At 39.3% G+C, this 21,331-nt stretch overlaps 1 protein-coding gene across 1 annotated transcript in view; it reads right to left on the minus strand.

Moving 5' to 3' along the window:
- Positions 1 to 14,689: 14,689 nt before the first annotated feature.
- Positions 14,690 to 21,331, minus strand: part of GPRIN3 (GPRIN family member 3) — a 61,678-nt gene continuing 55,036 nt past the window's right edge. Inside the window, exon 2 of the mRNA XM_049630877.1 lies at positions 14,690 to 20,177. Coding sequence (XP_049486834.1) covers positions 17,736 to 20,063 — 2,328 coding nt within the window. The 5' untranslated portion in view covers positions 20,064 to 20,177 and the 3' untranslated portion in view covers positions 14,690 to 17,735. The remainder of the gene's footprint in view (positions 20,178 to 21,331) is intronic.

Raw genomic sequence — 21,331 nt, forward strand, 5'->3', positions numbered from 1 at the left:
ATTTGGTTGAGCGCCTAGCTTCGGCTCAGGTCATGATCTCACAGTTTGTGAGTTTGAGCCCCGCGTCGGGCTCTGTGCTGACAGCTCAGAGCCTGGAGCCTGCTTCAGATTCTGTGTCTCCCTCTCTCTGCCCCTCCCCTGCTCTCACTCTGTCAGTCTCTCTCTCAAAAATAAATAAAAAATATTAAAAAAAAAAAACTCACAAAGATATAGCAATTGTAAATTTTAATTAAAATTTTTTTTAAAAAAACATTTATTTTTGAGAGATAAAGAGAGAGTGAGGCAGAGCACAAGTAGGGGGCGGGGACGGGGGGCAGAGAAGGAGACACAGAATCTGAAGCAGGCTCCAGGCTCTGAGCTGTCAGCACAGAGCCCAATTGGGGACTTGAACCCACGAACTGTGAGATCACGACCTGAGCTGAAGGTGAACGCTTAACCAACTGAGCCACCCAGGCACCCCACAATTATAAATTTATATGTGTGTAATAAAGCAGTCCAAAATATATGAAGAAAAAATATACAATTGATAGACAGTTCCATAATAATATTTAGAAACTTCAATATCCCACTTTCAATAATGAATAGAAAAACTAGAGCAAAGATCAATAAGGAAACATAGGACTCTGAAATAAAGTAGTAATTCTCACTTCCAGATAGGAGTACAGAAGTTTTGAACTTGAGAATATCAACTTCAAGCAAATCACAGGCTCAAAACAAAGCAAGCAATATTCATTGCCTATGACATATAATTCTGTTTATGTGTAAACATTTCCTCCATATGAATCTCATATTTTTCCTCTGTGAAGTGGTTTAATAACTGGTTACAGATATTGACAGATTAATGGCTAATTTGCAAGGTAGTATCTTTATAACAAACAATAAATTAAGTTAATAAGTATATTATTAATAAAATACTGGAGAAGGATGAAGCATTGCCAAGCATTTTGCAGAATAAAGAATATTGGCCAGCAAAATAAACAAACAAACAAACAAACAAACTCCCTCCAAACAAGAAATAGCTTTTACTCAATTTGTGCAACAGTATTTCAGGTGACGCATAAAACAATGTCTTAATACATCAGATCTTTTTTTTTTTTCTTTTCCCCTGAAAAGGGCAAGTAATTTTATAGTTTCCATAAGTAGTCTTATTTTTTTGCATCCTTGGCATACAACTAATTGTGGTTATCATGAACATGAGATTTGCATAGAAAATGAATATTTTGATAGCATAACTTGTTTTTTTCTTCCTTCCTCCCCTTATACATAGTATTTAGAGGAAATATATTTGAGAAAACTTCATTTTCTTCTAGAAGTAATTGTTTCCTTTTTTTTTTTTAACCCCACCCTCGATTTGGGAAGATTTGTTACTTTATTTGTGATGCAGCAAAAAATACTCTAGTAGCTGGAGTTAATAAAACTTAGTAAGGGCTAATGGAAGAATGAGTCAGGTCATAATGAGAAAACCATTATGTTTTATTGAAGCAGTATCTGACATCCTGTCATTAGCATTTCATGTGCAGTAAAGCAGCCGGAGTGAACTAGTTAGGTAAGTAGACGATGACAGGCTTGAGTGGGCTTTGGCCATGGTGCCACCTCAACAAGCTATATGTAATTAGCCTTCTGCGTTTCAACTTTCATTTGTAAAATGGGAAGGTTAATAACAATAATGCTTACATCATAGGGTTATTGTAAACAGCAATAGATAATGTATGTAAGAAACTTAGAATAATGACTGGTATGTAGTAAACATTCAATATACCTTAGCTATTATTGTTAATAGTAACAGTCTCGAATACTAAGGTATAATCATTTATATATAAGTTTGATTGTGAACAAGGGGCAAATAATTTTAATGATCCCATTTTATGAATGGGGAGACTGAGATATAATTTCATTAAATGTTTATCCTAAGAGCCTTGAGATAAGAGCTTAGGCCTGGAGACATAACAACCTAGTACCTATTTCATACGAGAAGGCTTCTCCTTTACCGAAGATGGCACCTGTATCATGTAGTAAAGAAAATCTTATATGCATATCATCTACATTATTTACTCCAGGAAATGTTTTTCAAATTATAGAGCACTGTCCCTAACGGTAGGTGAGAACAATAAACTAATAATACTGGCAGCCAAAGGGGCATAGCTAGAAGAAGCCAGCCAAAAGAGAGAAATTTATCTGAAATCGCGTGTTTTATCATTTAAAAATGGTGAATGTGTCTTTTGATTTTTCTTTCAGTTGGATTTTGGTAGGAAACAGCTGGCACCTTCAACCTGGGTAATTGAGAAGAATTTTATAAAGAGATTGTGTATAAAGGTGCAGGTAGGGTGACCACAAATTAGGAGTGCAGTACCACGGGATCTAGTGACAGGTTGGGGTCAAGCGTATCACTCCTAGACCTGAGGAGTCCAGGAAAGGAGGAGCAACCAGAACCCAGCCTAATGGAAATGTCTGCCTGGTAGGGGCTCTGGCTTTGTTGAACATGACACAGACAACACAAAGCACCCTAAGGCGGGTATCCGGGAAAAACGTCTTACCCTTCCCCCTCTCTGCCACCCATCTCCAGCCCTCTGCTAGGGCTGAAAGCAGAGGGTAGCGGCATGGCCAGGGGGCCTGTGGGACCTGTCTGTACAAGTCAGCCTGCAAGAGCACAGAGCAAGATGTGCAATGGTACAGGGTGGATAGACAAGAGCACATGGAAGATTCCAGCACATCTATATACATTTATATTTGATATTTGCTTCAATATTAAAGCGACTTAAGTACTTACCCATTAAAACTGCCATCTCATGTTTCAGGAAAAGTGATTCTTCAGGATGAAAAGTTTCGGGTCCTGGTTTGGGGAGCAGGAGCACAGAAATAAGTTCCTGACTGAAAAGTTGATCTTTGGCAATTTCAAACCCCCAACTCAGTGCTGTATTAGTTTTCTTTTGCTGTGTAACTAATGACCAGAAACTCAGCAAATTTAAGCAGCACATATTTGCTATCTCACAATTTCTGTGGTCAGAATTATGGGTGCAGCATTTCTGGATTCTCCAAAATCCAGGCGTTGGGTCTTGCCTGACAGAAATCAAGGTGTTGGTTAAGGGCTATGGTTCTCACCTGAGTTTGGGGCTCCTCTATCCGAGCACACTGGTAGTTGGCAGCATTTATTTCCTTGTGTTTGTAGAGCCAAGCTGCTGTTTCTCTTCAGGCTGTCAGCTGGAGACTTCTCTCAGCTCCTAGAGAGTGTCCACACCTCCTTGCCACGTGCCTTCTCCATTTGCAGTTGACAACATAGATTGTTTTCTTACAGGCCTGCTGGACAGTGTATCTCTCTGACTTCTGGGACCAGCTGTAGAAAACTCTCCTTTTAATGGGCTCACGGGATTTGGTCTGGTACATGCAGACAATTTTTTTTAAAGTTTATTCATTCATTTTGAGGGAGAGAGAGGGTGCACGAGTGAGCAGGGAAGGGGCAGAGAGAGAGGGAGTGAGAGAATCCCAAGCAGGCTCTGCTCTGTGCTGTCAGTGGCTCGAACTCACAAACAGTGAGATCATGACCTGAGCCAAAAGAGTCTGACCCTTAGCCGACTGAGCCACCCAGGTGCCCCAATCTCTCTATTTTAAGGTCACCTGATTTGGGACCTGAATTACATTTACAAAATCACTTCATGGAAGTGATTGATTGAATGACTGGAGGAAGGTGTGTGTACATCAGAGGCAGAGAATCTTGAGGACCATCCTCAAATATTGTCTACCACAGTGGGCCTGAATAAACCAAAGTGGAGTCACCTGGGACTCTCTTCCCACAACCTCTGCAAGGTCTAAAATGCATGGTAATCTGGGGTCTATAGACTAGCAAGAGCTGCAAATGCGGATGCATTCAGGATCCAAACAGCATGGCTCAGTCACATGAATTTCCAGTATTTTCTATTCACACGAATCTTCATGTCAGGTGGCATGGTCATCATCAACGACACCGTTTATTTCAGTCTGGGGGACACCCCCTCGATTCAGCAGAAACAGGCCACTCAAAATTGTAGATGCAATCCCAATTCAGATTTAAAATGTCCAGTCTCATGCAATAATCCTTATTTTGTTTATAATTGAAAGTCCTCTCTTATCAGACTCACATGAAGAAGGGGGTTGTGATTTGGATTCTTGTTTCTTTCCACTCCTTAGAGATTCCTTTTTCTCCCCCAAGTTTATTTATTTATTTTGAGAGACAGAGAGCATGAGTGGGGGCAGGGCAGAGAGGGAGGGAGGGAGTGAGAGAGAGAGAATCACAAGCAGGCTCTGCACTGTCAGCATGGAGCCCAGTGTGGGTGGGCCTCGAACCCATGAACCGCAAGATCACCACCTGAGCTGAAATCAAGGGTCAGGCACTTAACCAACTGAGACACTCAGGTGCCCCTCCACCCCTTTGGGATTCTAATTCTGCCAAATAGTCTGGTTGAAGGCCAGGGAAAGAGAGGGAAACAGGACATCTGGAAAGGTTATAATCTTCTAAGTGTTGCATGCTCTGGTGCTCTGGGCAGATGTTTACGTCTAAACTGCTCTCATTGGCTTTCTGTAGATTCTTTTCTTTTAAAGTTTATTTATTTATTTTTGAGAGATAGAGAGAGAGAGAGAGAGGGAGAGAGAGAGAGAGAGAGAGAGAGAGAATCCCAAGCAGTCTCTGTGCTGTCAGAGCTGAGCCCAACGAGGGGCTGGAACGAGGGGCTGGGCTTGAACTCAGGAGCTGTGAGATCATGACCTGAGCTAAAACCAGGAGTTGGTTGCTTAACCCACTGATCCACCCAGGTGGTCCTGTTTAGATTCTTTACAGAACCTTCCCCCTCCAGTCTCCCCTCCTCCTTTAAATGTGCATGGATGCTGCTCACAGATTTGTGTGCAGGTGTTCAGGTGTATACTCCCTCCCCTCCTCCCTCCCTTACACACATCACCAGGGATCTCCAACCTACAGATCTCTTAGCATTGTCCTCCAGCTCTTGGACATAAAGCTCCTAATTCAGTCCCTGTGAATTTTGAAGGTTTCCTCCAACAGCATTCAGCTGTGGTGGAAAGAGATTAGTGAAGTTGAGCATAATTTTATACATTTATGATGCTTGCTGATAGAGTTTGACAAATTTCTCTGTTGTATTGCTCATCCTTTGTAACTGATTTGTAGATGTTCTTCCGATTTTTCCAAATTCTAATATTTTGTCAGTTACATGACTTTTTTTAATTAAAAAAATTTTTAATATTTATTTTTAAGAGAGAGACACAGAGCACAAGCAGGGGAGGGGCAGAGAGAGAGAGAGAGAGAGAGAGTCAGTCACAGAATCTGAAGCAGCTCCAGGGTATGAATTGTCAGCATAGAGCCTGATGCAGAGCTCAGACCCACAGCCAATCAGATCATGACTTGAGCCAAAGTCAGACGCTCAACCAACTGAGCCACCCAGGTGCCCCACATGACTTCTCTTTAAATCTTAGTTACTTAAGTTTTAAATTTTAGTGTAAAGTTACCGATTGTTTTCCTTTTTCCTCCTTTTTTGAATTGGTAATATTTTTATTAGCATTTAACTTTATATTTTAAAAATCATATTTGGGGCGCCTGGGTGGCTCAGTCGGTTGAGCGCTGACTTCAGCTCAGCACATGATCTCGCGGTCTGTGAGTTTGAGCCCCGCTGACAGCTCGGAGCCTGGAGTCTGCTTCGTATTCTGTGTCTCCCTCTCTCTCTGCCCCTCCCCACTCATGCTCTGTCTCTCTCTGTCTCAGAAATAAACAAACATTAAAAAAATTAAAAAAATAAAAATCATATTTGATATGACAAAGTTAAACTGAATCAAAAATATTTTCCTAATTCTTAAAGGTCTGGCAACTCTAAATGTTTGAACGTATTATCCTCATACTTTAAACAAAAAGGGAAATACGTTTAAAGTCACATAGGTATTTCATAGTAATATTTAAAATTATTTTTAGTACTTACCTAGTTTTTAAAAAAAATGTTTATTAATTTGGGGGGGTGAGGGGCAGAGAGAGAGAGAGAAAGAGAGAATCTCAAGCAGACTCCATGCTGTCAGTACAGAGCCCTACACAGGGCTTGAACCCACGAATTGTGAAATCATGACCTGAGCTGAAATCAAGAGCTAGATACTCAACTGACAGAGCCACCCAGGCTCCCCACTATTTATCTGGCTTTGTGTATATATATATATATATATATATACACACACATACACATATATATACACACACACACACATAAATACATATATATATACATAAATACATATCTATACACATAAAAGATGTAGGGAAATATATATATATATACACACACACACACACACACATATAAAGTTTGCGAAGTAGAAGAAAATGGCAAAATGCCAGCCTTTTTGTAATTGAGTGATAAAGTTCAAGCAAAGAAGAAAGCAAATCTCAAAGGAGTAGGGGAGATAAATGACATTTTGTTTTGCCTATGTTATTTGATCCACACAATTTTGCAAAGTAGGTACTGTTATCCTCAACTCACAGATGAATGTGCTGAGTCTCAAAAAGACTAGATGACTTGGACAAGGAATTTGGCTTTAAAGCTGAAATTTGAACCCAGTTTTCCTTGGTTCTAAGACTGGGTATTTACTACTATATCCCTTTGAACATCCAATTTATATGTCTCAAGTATCTGCCATTGAAAAAAATTGGCTGAAAACAGTGTGCATTTATATGCAAAACCTCCCAAGAGTGAAGACATACGTGCAAGTGCCCAGCGGAATGTTTGGCACATAGCTATTATCCTTTGTATTGACTTTGGGCAAAAAGAACATAGGTAACAGGAAAATACTTTCCAGGCCTTTAAGAAATCTTACCTTGCTTCTAAACACCTGTAATATCTTTGACAATGACATTCTGCTTAGTTTTTTTTAAATTTTATTTAAAAAAATTTTTTAATGCGTATTTATTTTTGAGACAGAGAGAGACAGAGTGTGAACTGGGGAGGGTCAGAGAGAGAGGGAGACACAAAATCTGAAGCAGGCTCCAGGCTCTGAGCTGTCAGCACAGAGCCCGATGTGGGCTTGAACTCACAGACCGTGAGATCATGACCTGAACTGAAGTCAGAAGCTCAACCGACAGATCCACCCAGGCACCCCTGCTTAGTTTTTTTTTTTTTTTTTTTTTTTTTTTTTAATGGCAGGCCAAGGTTCCCGTGCTGTTTGATTAAGAGGTGTCAAGTGGGAATTAAAAAAAAAAAAGATGTAGAGAAATAATCATCCTTGAGATGCCAGTACTCCCACCAGAAATCTTTCAAGCACTTTCAGCTTCTATCCTGACAATTTGAATTTCAACTATCTTAGTCCTCTATGCTATATTTAGAAAAACCGGCTGCAGAACATTAACATAGTTCTAAGGGTCTAAAGAGTTTAGAACTCTGTAAATTAGCTGACTGATAGTCTAGGGTGGTGTTGAGGAAAATTAAACAATGTTGGTATTCATGAGTTCATTAAGTATGGGTGGTAGACTGAACGTGATCCTATGTGGTTTACAAAGAAAGACTTCACAGGAAACAAGAAATATTTTGAGTCCACAATCAGTCCAGTGAAGCCAGATTAAGCTATGAAGGTTGCTCTTGTGTTTACTACTCAGCATTACAGATGTGGATGGGTGAGAACAGTGGCTGGAAATGTCATCTAAGGAGACAAGCGTCTGGTTAGTGGAACAGAAACAGCTACAGGCATAAGACAAACTATCTCAGCCCCCTGAGGACCTTTGTGTGATCTAACTTTCCACAAATAGTATTTATATCTTTGGAAACACATGAAGTTTAACTTTTAATGGCAGCTCTATTTTAGGCCAAAATAGTGTGTACTTATATACACAGTAGTTGGAAGTTTTTTTTATTTAAAAAATTTTTAGTTTATTTTTTGAGAGAGAGAGAGAGAGAGAGAGAGCAGGGGAGGGGCAGAGAGAGAGGGAGAGAGAGAGAGAGTCCCAAGCAGGTTCTGCAGTGTCAGGGTAGAGCATGGTATGGGGCTTGAACTCATGAACTGTTGAGTTCACACCCCGAGCCGAAATCAAGAGTCAGATGCTTAACCAACTGAGCCACCCAGGCACCCCAGAGTAGTTGGAAGTTTTGAAAGAATCACTGTTTAAAGTATATAGAAATTTTACTAAGTTATTTTTGAGAGTTGGGGTTCATAAATCTTACACCTCTCCCACTCTACAGTTTCTTGATGAAGATAGATTCAAGGAGGCACAAAGAAATCCAATGATAGTGTTAGTTTTATAATGATTAAGCTAGATTGGAGGACATGGCTGGACTTTCCATCTTCTTCTAGGAACTTAGACCACAGGATCCCAACTTATTTACCCAGGAATAGGCAGAGAGGCTGAAACTACACAGCATACACCTGGATGGCCCTGGGCAGGAGGCCGCTAAGCCTAGATGTGACATAATATAAGCTTGAATACAGGTGCTCTGTGCCACCACAAGAGCTGATGCACCCTGTACCTCCATGCCCTCCTGTATTTCCATGAATGTCAAGCTCTTATCACTTTCACCAAGCCAAGAGCAAAAGTATGCACACACACACACACACACACGCTATATCATCAGGAGCAGGAAAAAAAATCACTGCTTCTCATCTGCAGGTATTGTTGATTCTATGGGAATTCTATTTTAATCAAAGGAAAAAAAAACCCTTTCATTGTAAATACTTTCAGCTCCACTGTAGATTTCTAGCAGAAGTGTGTCACGTTGAAAATCAATTGATTCTAAACGTCTAGGGCTAAAATAACACTTTTGACAGCAGTGCAAAAGCACAACAACAAAAAGAACAAAGTAAATTTGAATCTCTATTATGTTTATTATGGAAAATGAAATGCAAAAAATCATACTTAAAATTTTTTGAGGGTAAAACAAAGTCATCCGTCGAATTTCCTTCCTTCCTTCATTCAAAAATCAAATTCAAAGTGAGAGCAGAAGTGTATAAATTCCAAAATCCTGATCTATCCTTATTTAAATCCTAATATTCCATATTTTTTTCTAGGAAATAAAATTTTATTGGTAGGTCAATTTCTGGAGGATGGGGACTTTCTTGAATAAACCATTTTATGACTTTCATATATAGACATCATGAAAAGATATAAATTTAGATTCTAATATTGATACATTCATAAATGGAATTTCACTTTGAGTACTACTGTTTTTTTCAGAGATTTAACATTATACTACACTTTTGGTCTTTCTCAGCTGAGTATTGACACACACAAATGATTTTCACATTGACAGCTATAATTTTTCTGGGTGGCATTTAAATTAATATACATCGTCCAAAATAATTACACGAATTTATCTTTTAAGCAACAGTAAATATTGACAAACATCAAGATTTCACATATTCTGCTCTTATAAACAAGTATGGTTTTAGTAGTTTAAAAACACAGCCAGCTATAGTTACAGTGTTCTTATGATTGGTTAGCCTTTTATTTTTATCTAAGATACAAAGATGGCACATTAATTCTCCAAAACATAAATACATATTAAATATTATTAACTTTCTACTGAGAAATGGTTATATTTGCACTTTGCCACATGGAGTTCTCTATTAATGGAAACTCATATACCATTTATATCTTCAACCTAATACCCAGGCAACATAATTTTTAGTGTCAAGGAATCAGGGTCAAATTACATTAGATTTTAGGAACCAGATCAGACTTTTTGATCTCTAATAGAGTATTTCCTTTTAGGAAAAATGAGAGAAACTCAAACATCATTTCACTGATTAGCATTGTGATAAGTTGACAAGTGTTGTCCAGTGTTGACATTTGCTGGCTAATGTCTCTCATCTTGTTATCTAGTCCACACAGTATTACCTGTTATCAATAATAGGAATTTACTTGAGTCCACTTGACGGAACTCCCAAATGCTCATATTCTATTATCCTGCCAACATCATCTGTAATTTAAAAAAAAAACAAAAAACTTTTACTCTTTGACTTCTCTTTGGTGTTGCTAAACATCATTTTGCTTATCTCAAGAGAATGCGTACAATCATTTTCCTCTTCAAGGGATCATATACTGTTTTGAAACCTATGGATAGATCTCTAAAAAAAAGGTAGAGCTTTTATCAGCCTGTGCAAATAAACACACGAATAAATGTACAAATGGAGCCTACAAAACATAATTGATTTTCCCCAGTGTTTGTCATTTCCAGATGTAAAATTAGGTGCTTAAAGAACAGCATTAAACCTTTGAAGGTGCTCAGGTACCAGTCTATGACAATAACTAGATTTTCATAGTGAGGCAGGGCTTTCCTAAGCACCAAATCTGCTACCTGGGAGTATAACACCATTTAACGGGGAGCATTTGATCCCATGTTAATGTATAGAAAACAGAACAGTCATGGAAAGATGCAGTTTTCAATTGTTTTAATTTGTAATTTATTTAAATATTAACAGTATGAATGAAATGCATTTATGTGTGTATATATATGTGGGTAAGCTATTTACAGTTATGCCATGTATACATTTTTATGTGTAGAAAATGAAAATACTCATTGATTAGCCCTTTTGAGGCTTTTGAACAACTGTTTCGTTTTCCTGCTTTCGTACAACTCTTTGAGGATTTAGGTTAATTCATACAAGGTATGTACACAATCACACCCATAGCATGTACATCCTAGTCACACACTTACCACGGAGAGGATGTGTGAGGAATGTAAATCATGCCGGTGGTCAAAGAACTGACCTTACCTGTGACTAATGGCATGGTTAATTAACCTGGCAGATTTAGTAACATGCCAGTGTATCGCCAATGTATTCAGCCTTTGTGATAATTATGTTACCTACTCTCAGAAATGATAAAACACACACACACACACACACACACACACACAACAGCCCTTTCTGACCTTCAGAAATGAAAGGACAAATTCTGTTACTGAATACACATGTACACTTCTGTTGGCTTTATTCATTTTCATACATGTGCCTACCCGATGACAGAACTTGGTTTTGAAATGGGACACGGCATGTTTTTTTTTCCTACACATAGAAAGAGAAAACCAACCACTCACAGACTATACACACTTACAAAATGTATTGACATACCACAACCGGCTACAGTATTATGCACAACATATTGTTCACATGTTAGTACAGCAGAAATAAATACATTGAGGAATTTAGGAATTATTAGTATATTTCTTTCTTGAGTTTTCAGGTCAGGCCCTGTTGACCTTTCTCAGCCTCAGGAAAGCTATGTCCAGATGTCCTTAAAATAAAAATTAGTCTCTCCTCTCCTCTAGGGATTGAGGAGCATGACTGTAATACTGCAATCTTCTGATTTACCAACATCAGTTTAAGATGTGATGGAAAACATTATGAAAAATAATTTACTCAAAGATGTGGCCTAAAAGAAGCATTAAGGAATCTCAGCTAAAATCATTAAGAGATCCTGATAAACATGAGTAAGCTCCTTCTACCCACCCATTCAACATAGTTTGCTTTGTACAGTCTTCACGTGATATTAAAGCAATGGTATAAAACAGAAAAAATCATTTATCCACTTAGAAGTTTTGCTAAAAAATAGGCAATCTAATTTTTTAAAGTAACAAAGAGTAATGCTAGTAGTAATGTTAAAAAGCAAGCCATAATTTTCACCCTGCAAATCAGTGGATGACATCCCCGCATCATAAGAGATCAAGAAAGAAGTTAGCATTTCTCTCCCACTTATTTCTCCTTAACACATGTAAATCACTAGGTTATTTCTCATCATAATTCTCACCATGCTGGTTGATGATTTGTATCATTTTATGAAATGTAAAATAGTGACTTATTTTTTTGCAGCCAATTGATTTTGAGCTTGAACTGAAAAAAGGGCTAGTATTTAGAAACGCCCATCTGGAATATCATTTTCTGTAAGGCATTATTTGAGGCCCTTTTTGATATGAGTACTCATGTTTTAGTTATTTTACATTTGGGAACACATTTTTTTCATAGCTAAGGCTGGTAATCCTCTAGGCAGAATTAACTGAATTGCTTTGCTACGTGCAAGTGTCCAGGAAGAGTAATTACTATATATTTAACCCCTCTGTTTCAACAAAGTTTCTGGTTGGATCTATCTTGAATTTTAAGCTAGCAAGACTTTTTGACTCCTTTTTCGTCTTGGCTAGCATTAAGACAGAGATGTTACCTTATCTCTACTAATGTCCACCGGCGCTGTATCTCTTTATAGAGCTCCTAAACACGTTTTTCGAGCAAGAAAGCAGAAATTATGCCTTCGCTTGTTTTATCTTGTGGGTTATAGTCAGTCTTCACGGAGCAAACCATATTACATAACGGTGTGCTCGTATAGATGCACTTGCTGGTATAACTGCCTCTTTTTGGCACATTATTGCTTGGCTTTAATTTCATTTTCAACAGTCTTTATTCTCATGATGAGTATCTGAGATTCTGGGTCTTAAAAAAATAACAAACTTGTGAATAACATCTTGTTGCACCATTCTGGCCTCCATAGTCATTTCACCAAGGCCCATGGTTATTTAAATGTTCTTTATAATTATCTTCACCTTGACTTAACTAATAGTCAACAGTAATTTTTCAGGATTTTTTGTTGTTTCTATCTACACATATATACAGATGTATCGGATTTACTTTGAGAGGTTATTTGGTTGTGGCAAGTGAGTAGTTTAGCTGGTGAGTGTTCACAGTTAAGAGTAGCTGTAATGACCTCTGGCAGATGTCACTGATTACTTGTGAGACAGAATTTTTCCACCTCAATCCATCTTCATTTATGTCCTTGGTCATCGCAAATAAAGTTTATCTTATTTCTGCAGCCAAGGAGAATTTTTTTTTCCCAAGAGCAGGATAAATTTCATGGAAATGTTTCAGTATTTACAAGACTATTTTTTCCCCCTTTGCAAAAATGTCTAAAATTTTGTAGACATCCTTAAGCCTGTGTGTCTGCAAAGATGACATTTATAATTACTCATCCAGCTGCAGAATTCCATTAAGAAGGCTATAGTTACAAGAATGGACAGGAGATTTAGCGTATCACCTGTTATCTGCCAGGTGGCAGCAGCTGACCCACATTTGGAGAGATTCAACCAAAAGGGCCACACACAGCATCAAAGAATGTTGCTCACAGAAGACAAAATGCTCGAATATCAATATAAAATAGCAAACACTGAAGCAGACCTGGACAAGACTTCTGATTCACTGTGTAGACAAAACAGGGGTGGGGACAAGATGGTCAGCTCAATTATCCAAGATACTGCTGAGTTCACTGTATTATCATCACAAAGGGAAATTCACAGGCTTCATTTCTCAAATACCGTTTAGGACAAAGCAGGAGAGAGTAAACAGTATCATCTCCATGGCAGCATCATAGCCGATTAGTAAATCAGACAGGAAGAGGCCCACACAAGGCTACAAGTGCCCAAGTGTCAGTAAAAACACATATACATATATGCAAACCTTATCCTAATGTATTGTTTTTCTTTATACTGATTCTTAAAAAGTAGACAAGAGATGTGGTGAATTATCTGGTACTAGAAATGGACCACTTTTTTAACACTTGCACAATATGTAGGAGGAATAGAAGATAATTTCTCACATTTTGGCAGCAAAACAGTAACAGTGGATACAGCAAAGGCCAAACAATTTACATTAACAGCATACTCATATATATCCTCTGTAAACAAAGTGTAAAGTCACAGGATATTATATTCTTCATGTGGTATATACAGGTATTCTCAGAATGATGGGAACTCCTAGAAATGAGAGAAATAACATTAGAATAAGGTAGGAACAATAAAACTTCAATACTCTCAGGATGCAACCAAAAGTCATTTCCTTCTTCTGTTTTCTACTTGAAAATGACAAGCTCCTATTAGGGATTTGGTCCCCAAATTCAGCCTCTAGGGTATATGTTACACATGCATATTCACTACAGTTTGTTTAAATTTTGAGATGTAAGCTATAACGTGAAGAATACTGGTGTCCAAAGTACCAATTATCAGACAATTCTGAAGATTAAGAAGTCATCAAAAATCAAATTATATCGACATAGCTGAACTTGTCAAGGTAGGAAAACACACTAATATATTTTATAAATATTTCATTTTGGACGCAAACAAAAAGGATTCTCCGACCTAACAAAATGTTCAACTTATGCCATTGGTCCAAAACATAAACATAGAGCAGTTGGTCTGTGGCACCAAAGCCAGTAATCCAGAAGGACATAATTAGAAAAGCACTGGAGATAAACATATGACAGCTCAAGCAGTGCCATTTTTCTTGTGGTCATTAAAATAGAAAAATCGACATTTAAATTAAAATTCTAGTATTCACTGGGTAAGCCATAAAGCCTCTTAACATTGTAAATATTTCATTATCTTCCAGACACTGTGTTCTAATTCATCTCTCTTATACTACTTGCTTAAGAAATATTTTATATTTCCTCCATATATCTCAATGATTAAAAAGCATGTTTTAAATTTTCTCTTTAACGTTTTATTTATTTTTGAGACAGAGAGAGACAGAGCATGAACGGGGGAGGGTCAGAGAGAGGGAGACACAGAATCTGAAACAGGCTCCAGGCTCTGAGCTGTCAGCACAGAGCCCGACGCGGGGCTCGAACTCACGGACCGTGAGATCATGACCTGAGCCGAAGTCGGCCGCTTAACCGACTGAGCCACCCAGGCGCCCCTGATTAAAAAAACATTTAAAAGGAACAGAACATCTAAAAGAAATTAAGGCCAAAAACAATTTTCAACCTGCTATGTCATGCAGCCAGGCTAAGAAATAGCCCAACAAATTCAAAGAATCTGCTATGAAAGCTGTTTTCCACTTCCATTTTGTTGAACCAACCTAAGGAGTCACGAATGATGTGCTGCATGTCAATGTTGTGTCACAGATCGAAGTGAGGGAAAATTTTCAGGTTAAGGTTTTATGGTATGAGTACTTGGAGTGTCATAAAGCAAAAGCATGGCTTGTCTTCAGGAGGCTTCATTATTTACCCACTCGGTGGTCTTTTCCTTACTGTTTTGAAAAGCTGTTCCTTCTTTAAGATTCAATACACAACTAAACGAGAAAAGTTTTATACTATTTTATGACAAGCTCTAGCTCTAGAGTGTGGCAGAAGTAAAGGTGAAAAGTAAAAAAAAAAAATAAAGATTAAGAAGGAAAGGCTAGTTCCAGTACCAAAGAAAACCAAAGTTACTAAATCAGATCTTAGGTTTTACTATGAGAGGCACACTGCAACGCTACATTTAGTTTTAAGTAACTTAATGTGATTTTCTTTTAATTTAATGTGCGACAAAGGTCTACAACTCTCTTAGGCCTCTGCCTCATTTTTAACTTGAGCTATTTACAATTTATAAGCTTACATTTATAATTTATAAATGTATAATTAGACATTTCTAATTTCAGTAATTCTAATTCATGTGGTTACTCTAACCTCATAAGAATAAATATTACTACCAGATGCTAAATTCTTCCTTTCCCCCTATTTTAATGCAGGAACAGCCTGTTCTGGCCCCTCCCTACACAGCTGAGGATTACCTGGGGCCCACCCATCTGGAGCGGGCACTGCTGACAGCTGCTACTGTGTACACAGGGTGTTCTCTGTGTGTACACAGCACGTATGCCAACGTGTGAGGGAGACAGGCAGTGAGGAAGGGGTAGGAGGGACACGACACCCTGGCAAAAGCATCTCCAACAGAAGCCACACAAACACTACTACAAACGGGTATTTGAGGCCAAAGAGAGAATTTTAGACTACATCTCTGATCCTTAACAGTAATTTGATTGATAATCTGATGGCAATTTCTACTGTAGGTAGTATTCTTAATAAGGGCCAGTTGGTAAGAAATGGGAAAATGTGCCTAATTAAAAAATTCAAAGGGTGGCTCCAAATGTAACCACTGTGATTTTAACATTCTTAGGCTCTAAGAGTACTGGGGCTGCAGTCCATTTATGCAGTTGTCATCTACGGTCCTATTGCTTTCAAAGAAACCAGGGGCTATTTACTAATTTGGGTTGTGCTCCGTTTAGCATGTGGTGTTAAAGCTCAGGCACAAAAGATTTTTCCCTATATGCTCAGAATCTGCAAAAGAGAATTAACAAAAATAGAAGCCAAAACAGAGGTTTTGAGTTTACTGCACAAACGCCATTTATGCGTCACCAGAGAGAGAGAATACATGGATAGATGCTCTTTTCTGGCTCATCGAGGGGAATGAGCTCAGAGAAGGCAACCAGGGAGCACCCCTTCCACATTTAACAATCTGGCTTTGTAAATGTAAGGTGGAGACGAGCAATCTCCCTACATGAATCTAGGAGGGGAAACTTTTCCAGAGCCCTGCCTCATCTCCCTTTTCCACACCCCTCCAACTCTCAAGCCACTACTGGTCATCCCAGCCCAGTACCCTGCAAGACACTCATGGGTACAAATGAAAAGCTCCTCTTCTGGAGGCAGGTGAGCGCTGAGCTCAAACAGGTGCCTATGGTTTCAAAATCTATAGCCCACTAGAAGCTCAAACCAGGTTTTAGTAAGGGCCTTTTTTTTTTTTTTTTTTTTTACTGGGTTTGAAGGATGAGACACAATGGTATTTCTGTTAAAATCAGTAAGTTGACAGAGGCTACCTTTTTACTACAGATGAGAAATTTAAGCAATTAGATGATATTAGTCTACCTACAAAAACATGAGAAGTTTGTGTTCTATTTGGTGTTCACTACATTTTCTATTAGAAGCTACTGCATAAGCAAGTCAAAAGGAAAACACAAACTTCATCCCGTTTATAGGAGTTGAAATTAGACCCATTGCTTTTGTTACTTCCTTTTTTTGACACAGAAAAGGTTTCAACACAGAAACCTTAACACTCTCAGCAGAATGTTTTTGGAGAACACCTGTACTACACAAACTTTAGTATACTTAATAATTTGATGACTCTTTCCAAGAATTCAGTTGCATGTACTTCCTCTAAAGAAATAGGAATTTCATCTCGTCAGAATCATAGAGATGCCCCTTGCCTTCAGTGCAGGAAAATCTGTAGATAAAAATTCAAGTTTTACGTGGGCAGTATTCATATTCAAAAGCTCAGCTAATTTTCCTAACATAACTTTCTTACATTTGTTGACGATATAACAAGGTTTACCAAAACAGTTATCTGCAGATGTTGACAAATATTAATTCATTTGGTATTGTATGCATCTAAATGCTTTTCCTTAATGTCATCTGGCTGAAGAGCAAGTAGAATTTATTTCACAGTTTTACATTATAGTTCTTATCGTCTACTTAAATTCTGTGTGGTAATAGCATTCTTATTGCAATATGACTAGAAAGTATAACAGTATTTTTGCTAGTTTTAATATTAAGCAGGGATTTTAATGGAAACACCACAGTGTGATATGTTGAGGCAGTAATACAAAGTGACACGTATTTAATGATAGTGCTAGTTCTATAAGTAACATCATATTAAAAAATCCAGTGAATGTTATTTCCTCTTAATTAGGGTCATTAACCTTCAGTGGAGCTTTCTTCTTTTCCTTTGTTCTTTCTTTCAAATTGAAATGATATTTTTATTTATGGAGCCCCAATCAAAGGACCCAACAATTCTTAATAGCAACTTCCAATAGTTGATTCTTGCTTGTCTTCCTGGTCTCTCCAAAAAACAAAAAACAAAAAACAAAAACTAAGTAAGCTTTGACAAATAGAGACACTTAGGAATACCATAAATATACACAAGGGTTCCCATACACATTCTCTTTCAGTCTAGCACAGAAGAAGGGGCAGGACGAACACAGCAGTTGGGGCGTCGAAAGTTCTGCAGCATGGACTGTAAAACACTGTGCTGCCTTCCTTTGAGCTTTTTATTTGAAGAAGTATCTGAGGAAATGGATCTCCGGGTCTGGCTGTTTTGAGCTTTGATTAATTTCTCATGTTCCCTGATTTGTCTTTGTAGATGGTTCTGGATTGCGATACCCAGGGATTCTGGGTCCAGGGAGGCACCATACACTTCCCAGGTCATGCCCTGCTCATCCCACACGACGTCCCTGACACGCTTGGACTGTTTCAACTGCAGCTTGGAGTCGGCGCCCAGCTGCTTTTTCTTCTCTCCTGGGGTGAGTCCCACCTGGGCGGCAGCCGCGGTCACATTTAACTTTTGCTCCTTGAGGAACTCGCTGACTCGGCTGGCCCGCCGTGGGCTGGCTTTGACCAGGCGAGAAGGGGTCCTCTTGCCAGAACCTGGACTGGAGTCACCCATGGAATCGGATGGGAGGCTCAGGCTGGTGGCTGTCTTGGTCTGTCTATTTTCCTCCAGGGTACCCTCCTGGTTCTTCCTCACTGGGGAGGGTGTAGGACTAGCAGCTGACCCAGTGCCTCCACTTTCTTGAGATTTAGGATTGAGCAGCAGGGTTTTGGCCTCTGCCCTGGCCCTGACATCAAGGATATCGGTGCCTCTACATTCTTGTTTTACTATCTGAGGAGATGCCGGCTGCTTCTCTCTTGCATCTCCTTTGTCAGTGGAATCCAGGCTCCCGGGCTGGTTGGCTTTGTCGGCAGGACCACAAGAGTCAGAGAGTTGGCAGTCTGGGTTTGTTTCGTGACCATCTGTGGTTTTCACTGCAAACTCAGATGGCTTGGTTTCAACTTTCCTCAATTCATGATTTGTTTCGGTTTGACTTCCCGCACTGAAAGAAATCTGGTCAGTGGGGCTGGCTTTCAGGGACCTGGAATTCACACCTGAAAGCTGTTTAGAGGTGGGCTCTTCCCTTGCTGGGGTCATTCCTGCAGACCCTGTATCTTCCTTACACAGATCCTGAGTATTACCGGATGCCACGGTGATGGATGAGATCTTAAGGACCTCACTCGGTAACCTCATCAATTTGCATTCCCCTTGGAGAGCTGTGGAAACAGCGGCAGCTGCCTGGATGTGCACTTCTGGCATGATGCTGGGGCACGGACCTGACCCTTGTGGGGAGTGGATGTTGTCAGATAGCTCCAGCGTGTGGCTCCCACTGCCGCTGCCATTGCAAATGACACGCAGCTGCTCTTGTTCCAAACACTCAGGAATTGGGGTTTCCTTTAAGAATGCAGCGAGGATGCTGGGGCTGGTGGAGACCGATCTGTTCTCCACACTTGCCACTGCCTGCACCCCAGCATCTTGCCGAGCCCTGTCGGGAGCTTCTGTGACCTCACTTGCAGCTTCGTTGGTCATTGTACTTGCTTCTTTGAACCTTGACACCTGATCTTGAGGACGTGTGGAGACTTTGCTAGTGAGGTGGGGTGGTTGAGGTGTCACAGAAGTCACGGACTGGCTGTCTGAGGTGGTGGCTGAGGGCTGTTTGTTCCCTGAACATCCTTCTTCTCTCATGGGAGAGTCACAGGACCTTGTCTGGGAGTCGCATATGGCTCCCGGCCTTGCCCCTTTGGGTTGGCCTACAGGAGACGAGGGGTGACTGAACACCTTGGCTGCTGTATTTGCAGTCTGCAGCATTCCCTGGATTGTTTTTTGAGAAGAAAAATCACAGGGCACTTGGTCTTTGCTGTTGCTCTGGGTGCTTCCCACAGGGCAATTTGACTTTTCAGGTTTTTCAAGAATCTCCCCATCCGAGGTTCTCTGTGTTTTCAGCAGAGTATCTTCAGGTCCTGATAAGGGGCTGGCATTGAGCTGGTCACCTGGGGTCACCTGGTGGGTGTGTTGGTTGGCTGGCATTGTAAATGCTTCATCTATGAGATCCTTTCCTGCTGCAGAACATGGGGCTGGTGCTGTGGGCTCACTGCTTCCTGGCAGTTGGGTTTTGTCAGAACTGCATGTAGGAGACACTTTTTCCACCTCATTGAAGACACCAGGAGAAGACATGTCTGGCTGGGTGGTCTCATGCTCAAAGGCCTGCATCAGGACCTCAGCAGCTGCACTGGGGCTGAGGTCTGGCTCTGCAGGAGTGCTGGAAAGGCCATTGGTGTTCTCACACAAGACGGCTGGTGGAGACCGAGGGGAGGCAGGCTGCACTTCTCCTAGATCCTCTTCTTTTCCAGAAGCTGTGATTAAGGAAGTTTTAGCCGATCTCAAAGGGTCAGGTACAGTCCCCATGGAATTCTTCTTCAGGAAATCCTCAGAGCTCTCCCCGGAACAGTGTTCCACCTGGGAAGCAGTTTTAGCTCAGTGTAGGGACGGAGTCAGGGACGATTCCTCTGAAGGATCAATCTGTGAATCAAGGAAATAGTATGATTAACACGGTACAGCATTTAGGGGTTGAAAATACAGCAAACTGTAATTTGTACAAGATCTTATAAGCACACTAAACCTTTTCCTTGCGTATTCGTTGCTATAAAACATAGATCTTGGGAAGAAAGACTTTGAAAAAAATATTTTAATTATACAAGTATTATTTGGTACATTAGTTTCTGCTTGCATCCCATTTCTGTCTGCAAATAGGTTTTTAATGTATTTACCTAAGCATTTGATAACTACCCAAAAGTCATTTGTGTAGTCTGATTTACCAGATATCCGAAAATCCTATAAAGCTACTGTAATCAAATCAGTAAGTATTGAAATAGGCCTAAACAGATACGTGAAATAGAATATCTAGAAATAAATCCAAATATAAATGAAGATTTAATATATGACAAGAGAGGCATTTCAATTTAGTGGCAAAATGATGGATTATTTAATATAAGGAGCTGGCAAACTGTTTATGCATCTGGAAGAAAATAAAGCTAGCTCTTTATCTTATACCAACTCCAAAAATAAATCCTAGATGGATTTAGATAGATTAAAGGTTAAAAATGTAAAATAAGTAATTAAATAAATAAAATCCTATAAGAAAATCTAGGAACCATAAATATAATCTAGGGGCAGAGAGGGTAGGCTTCTCTTGGCAAGGGAGAAAACACACAAACTAAGAAAAACATAAGGGATTGAATAAAACCCAAAAGTTTTGTATGGCAAAAGATACCATAAACAAATACAATAGATTTGAAAAACAAATGTTTAAAATCCTAGAGGACAGGCAAAAATGTCTATCATATAGCAGAAGCTCTTAAAAATTTTCAGGGAAAGAAAATAGGTCTTTGGAAAAATGGACACAGAACATGAAAATGCAGCCTGCAACATAGGAAACATGACAGTCAACAAGCTTTTGGAAACATGATCAAATTCATCTGTAGTCAAAGAAAATGCAAATAAAGTAACAACGAGATTTTAGTTTACAATACTTCCACCAGCAAAAACTTTTTTTAAAAAGAGCTGCAACATTATGGCCTGGGGAAACCTAGCAAAAGGAAGTATTTTTATTAATTGTAGGTGCATATTGTGTATTGTTACAGCTTTCTTAGGGAAGCAGTTTAGTTTTTAAAGCT

The sequence above is a fragment of the Panthera uncia genome, chromosome B1 (genome assembly GCF_023721935.1).
Source record: "Panthera uncia isolate 11264 chromosome B1, Puncia_PCG_1.0, whole genome shotgun sequence".
Taxonomy (NCBI): domain Eukaryota; kingdom Metazoa; phylum Chordata; class Mammalia; order Carnivora; family Felidae; genus Panthera; species Panthera uncia.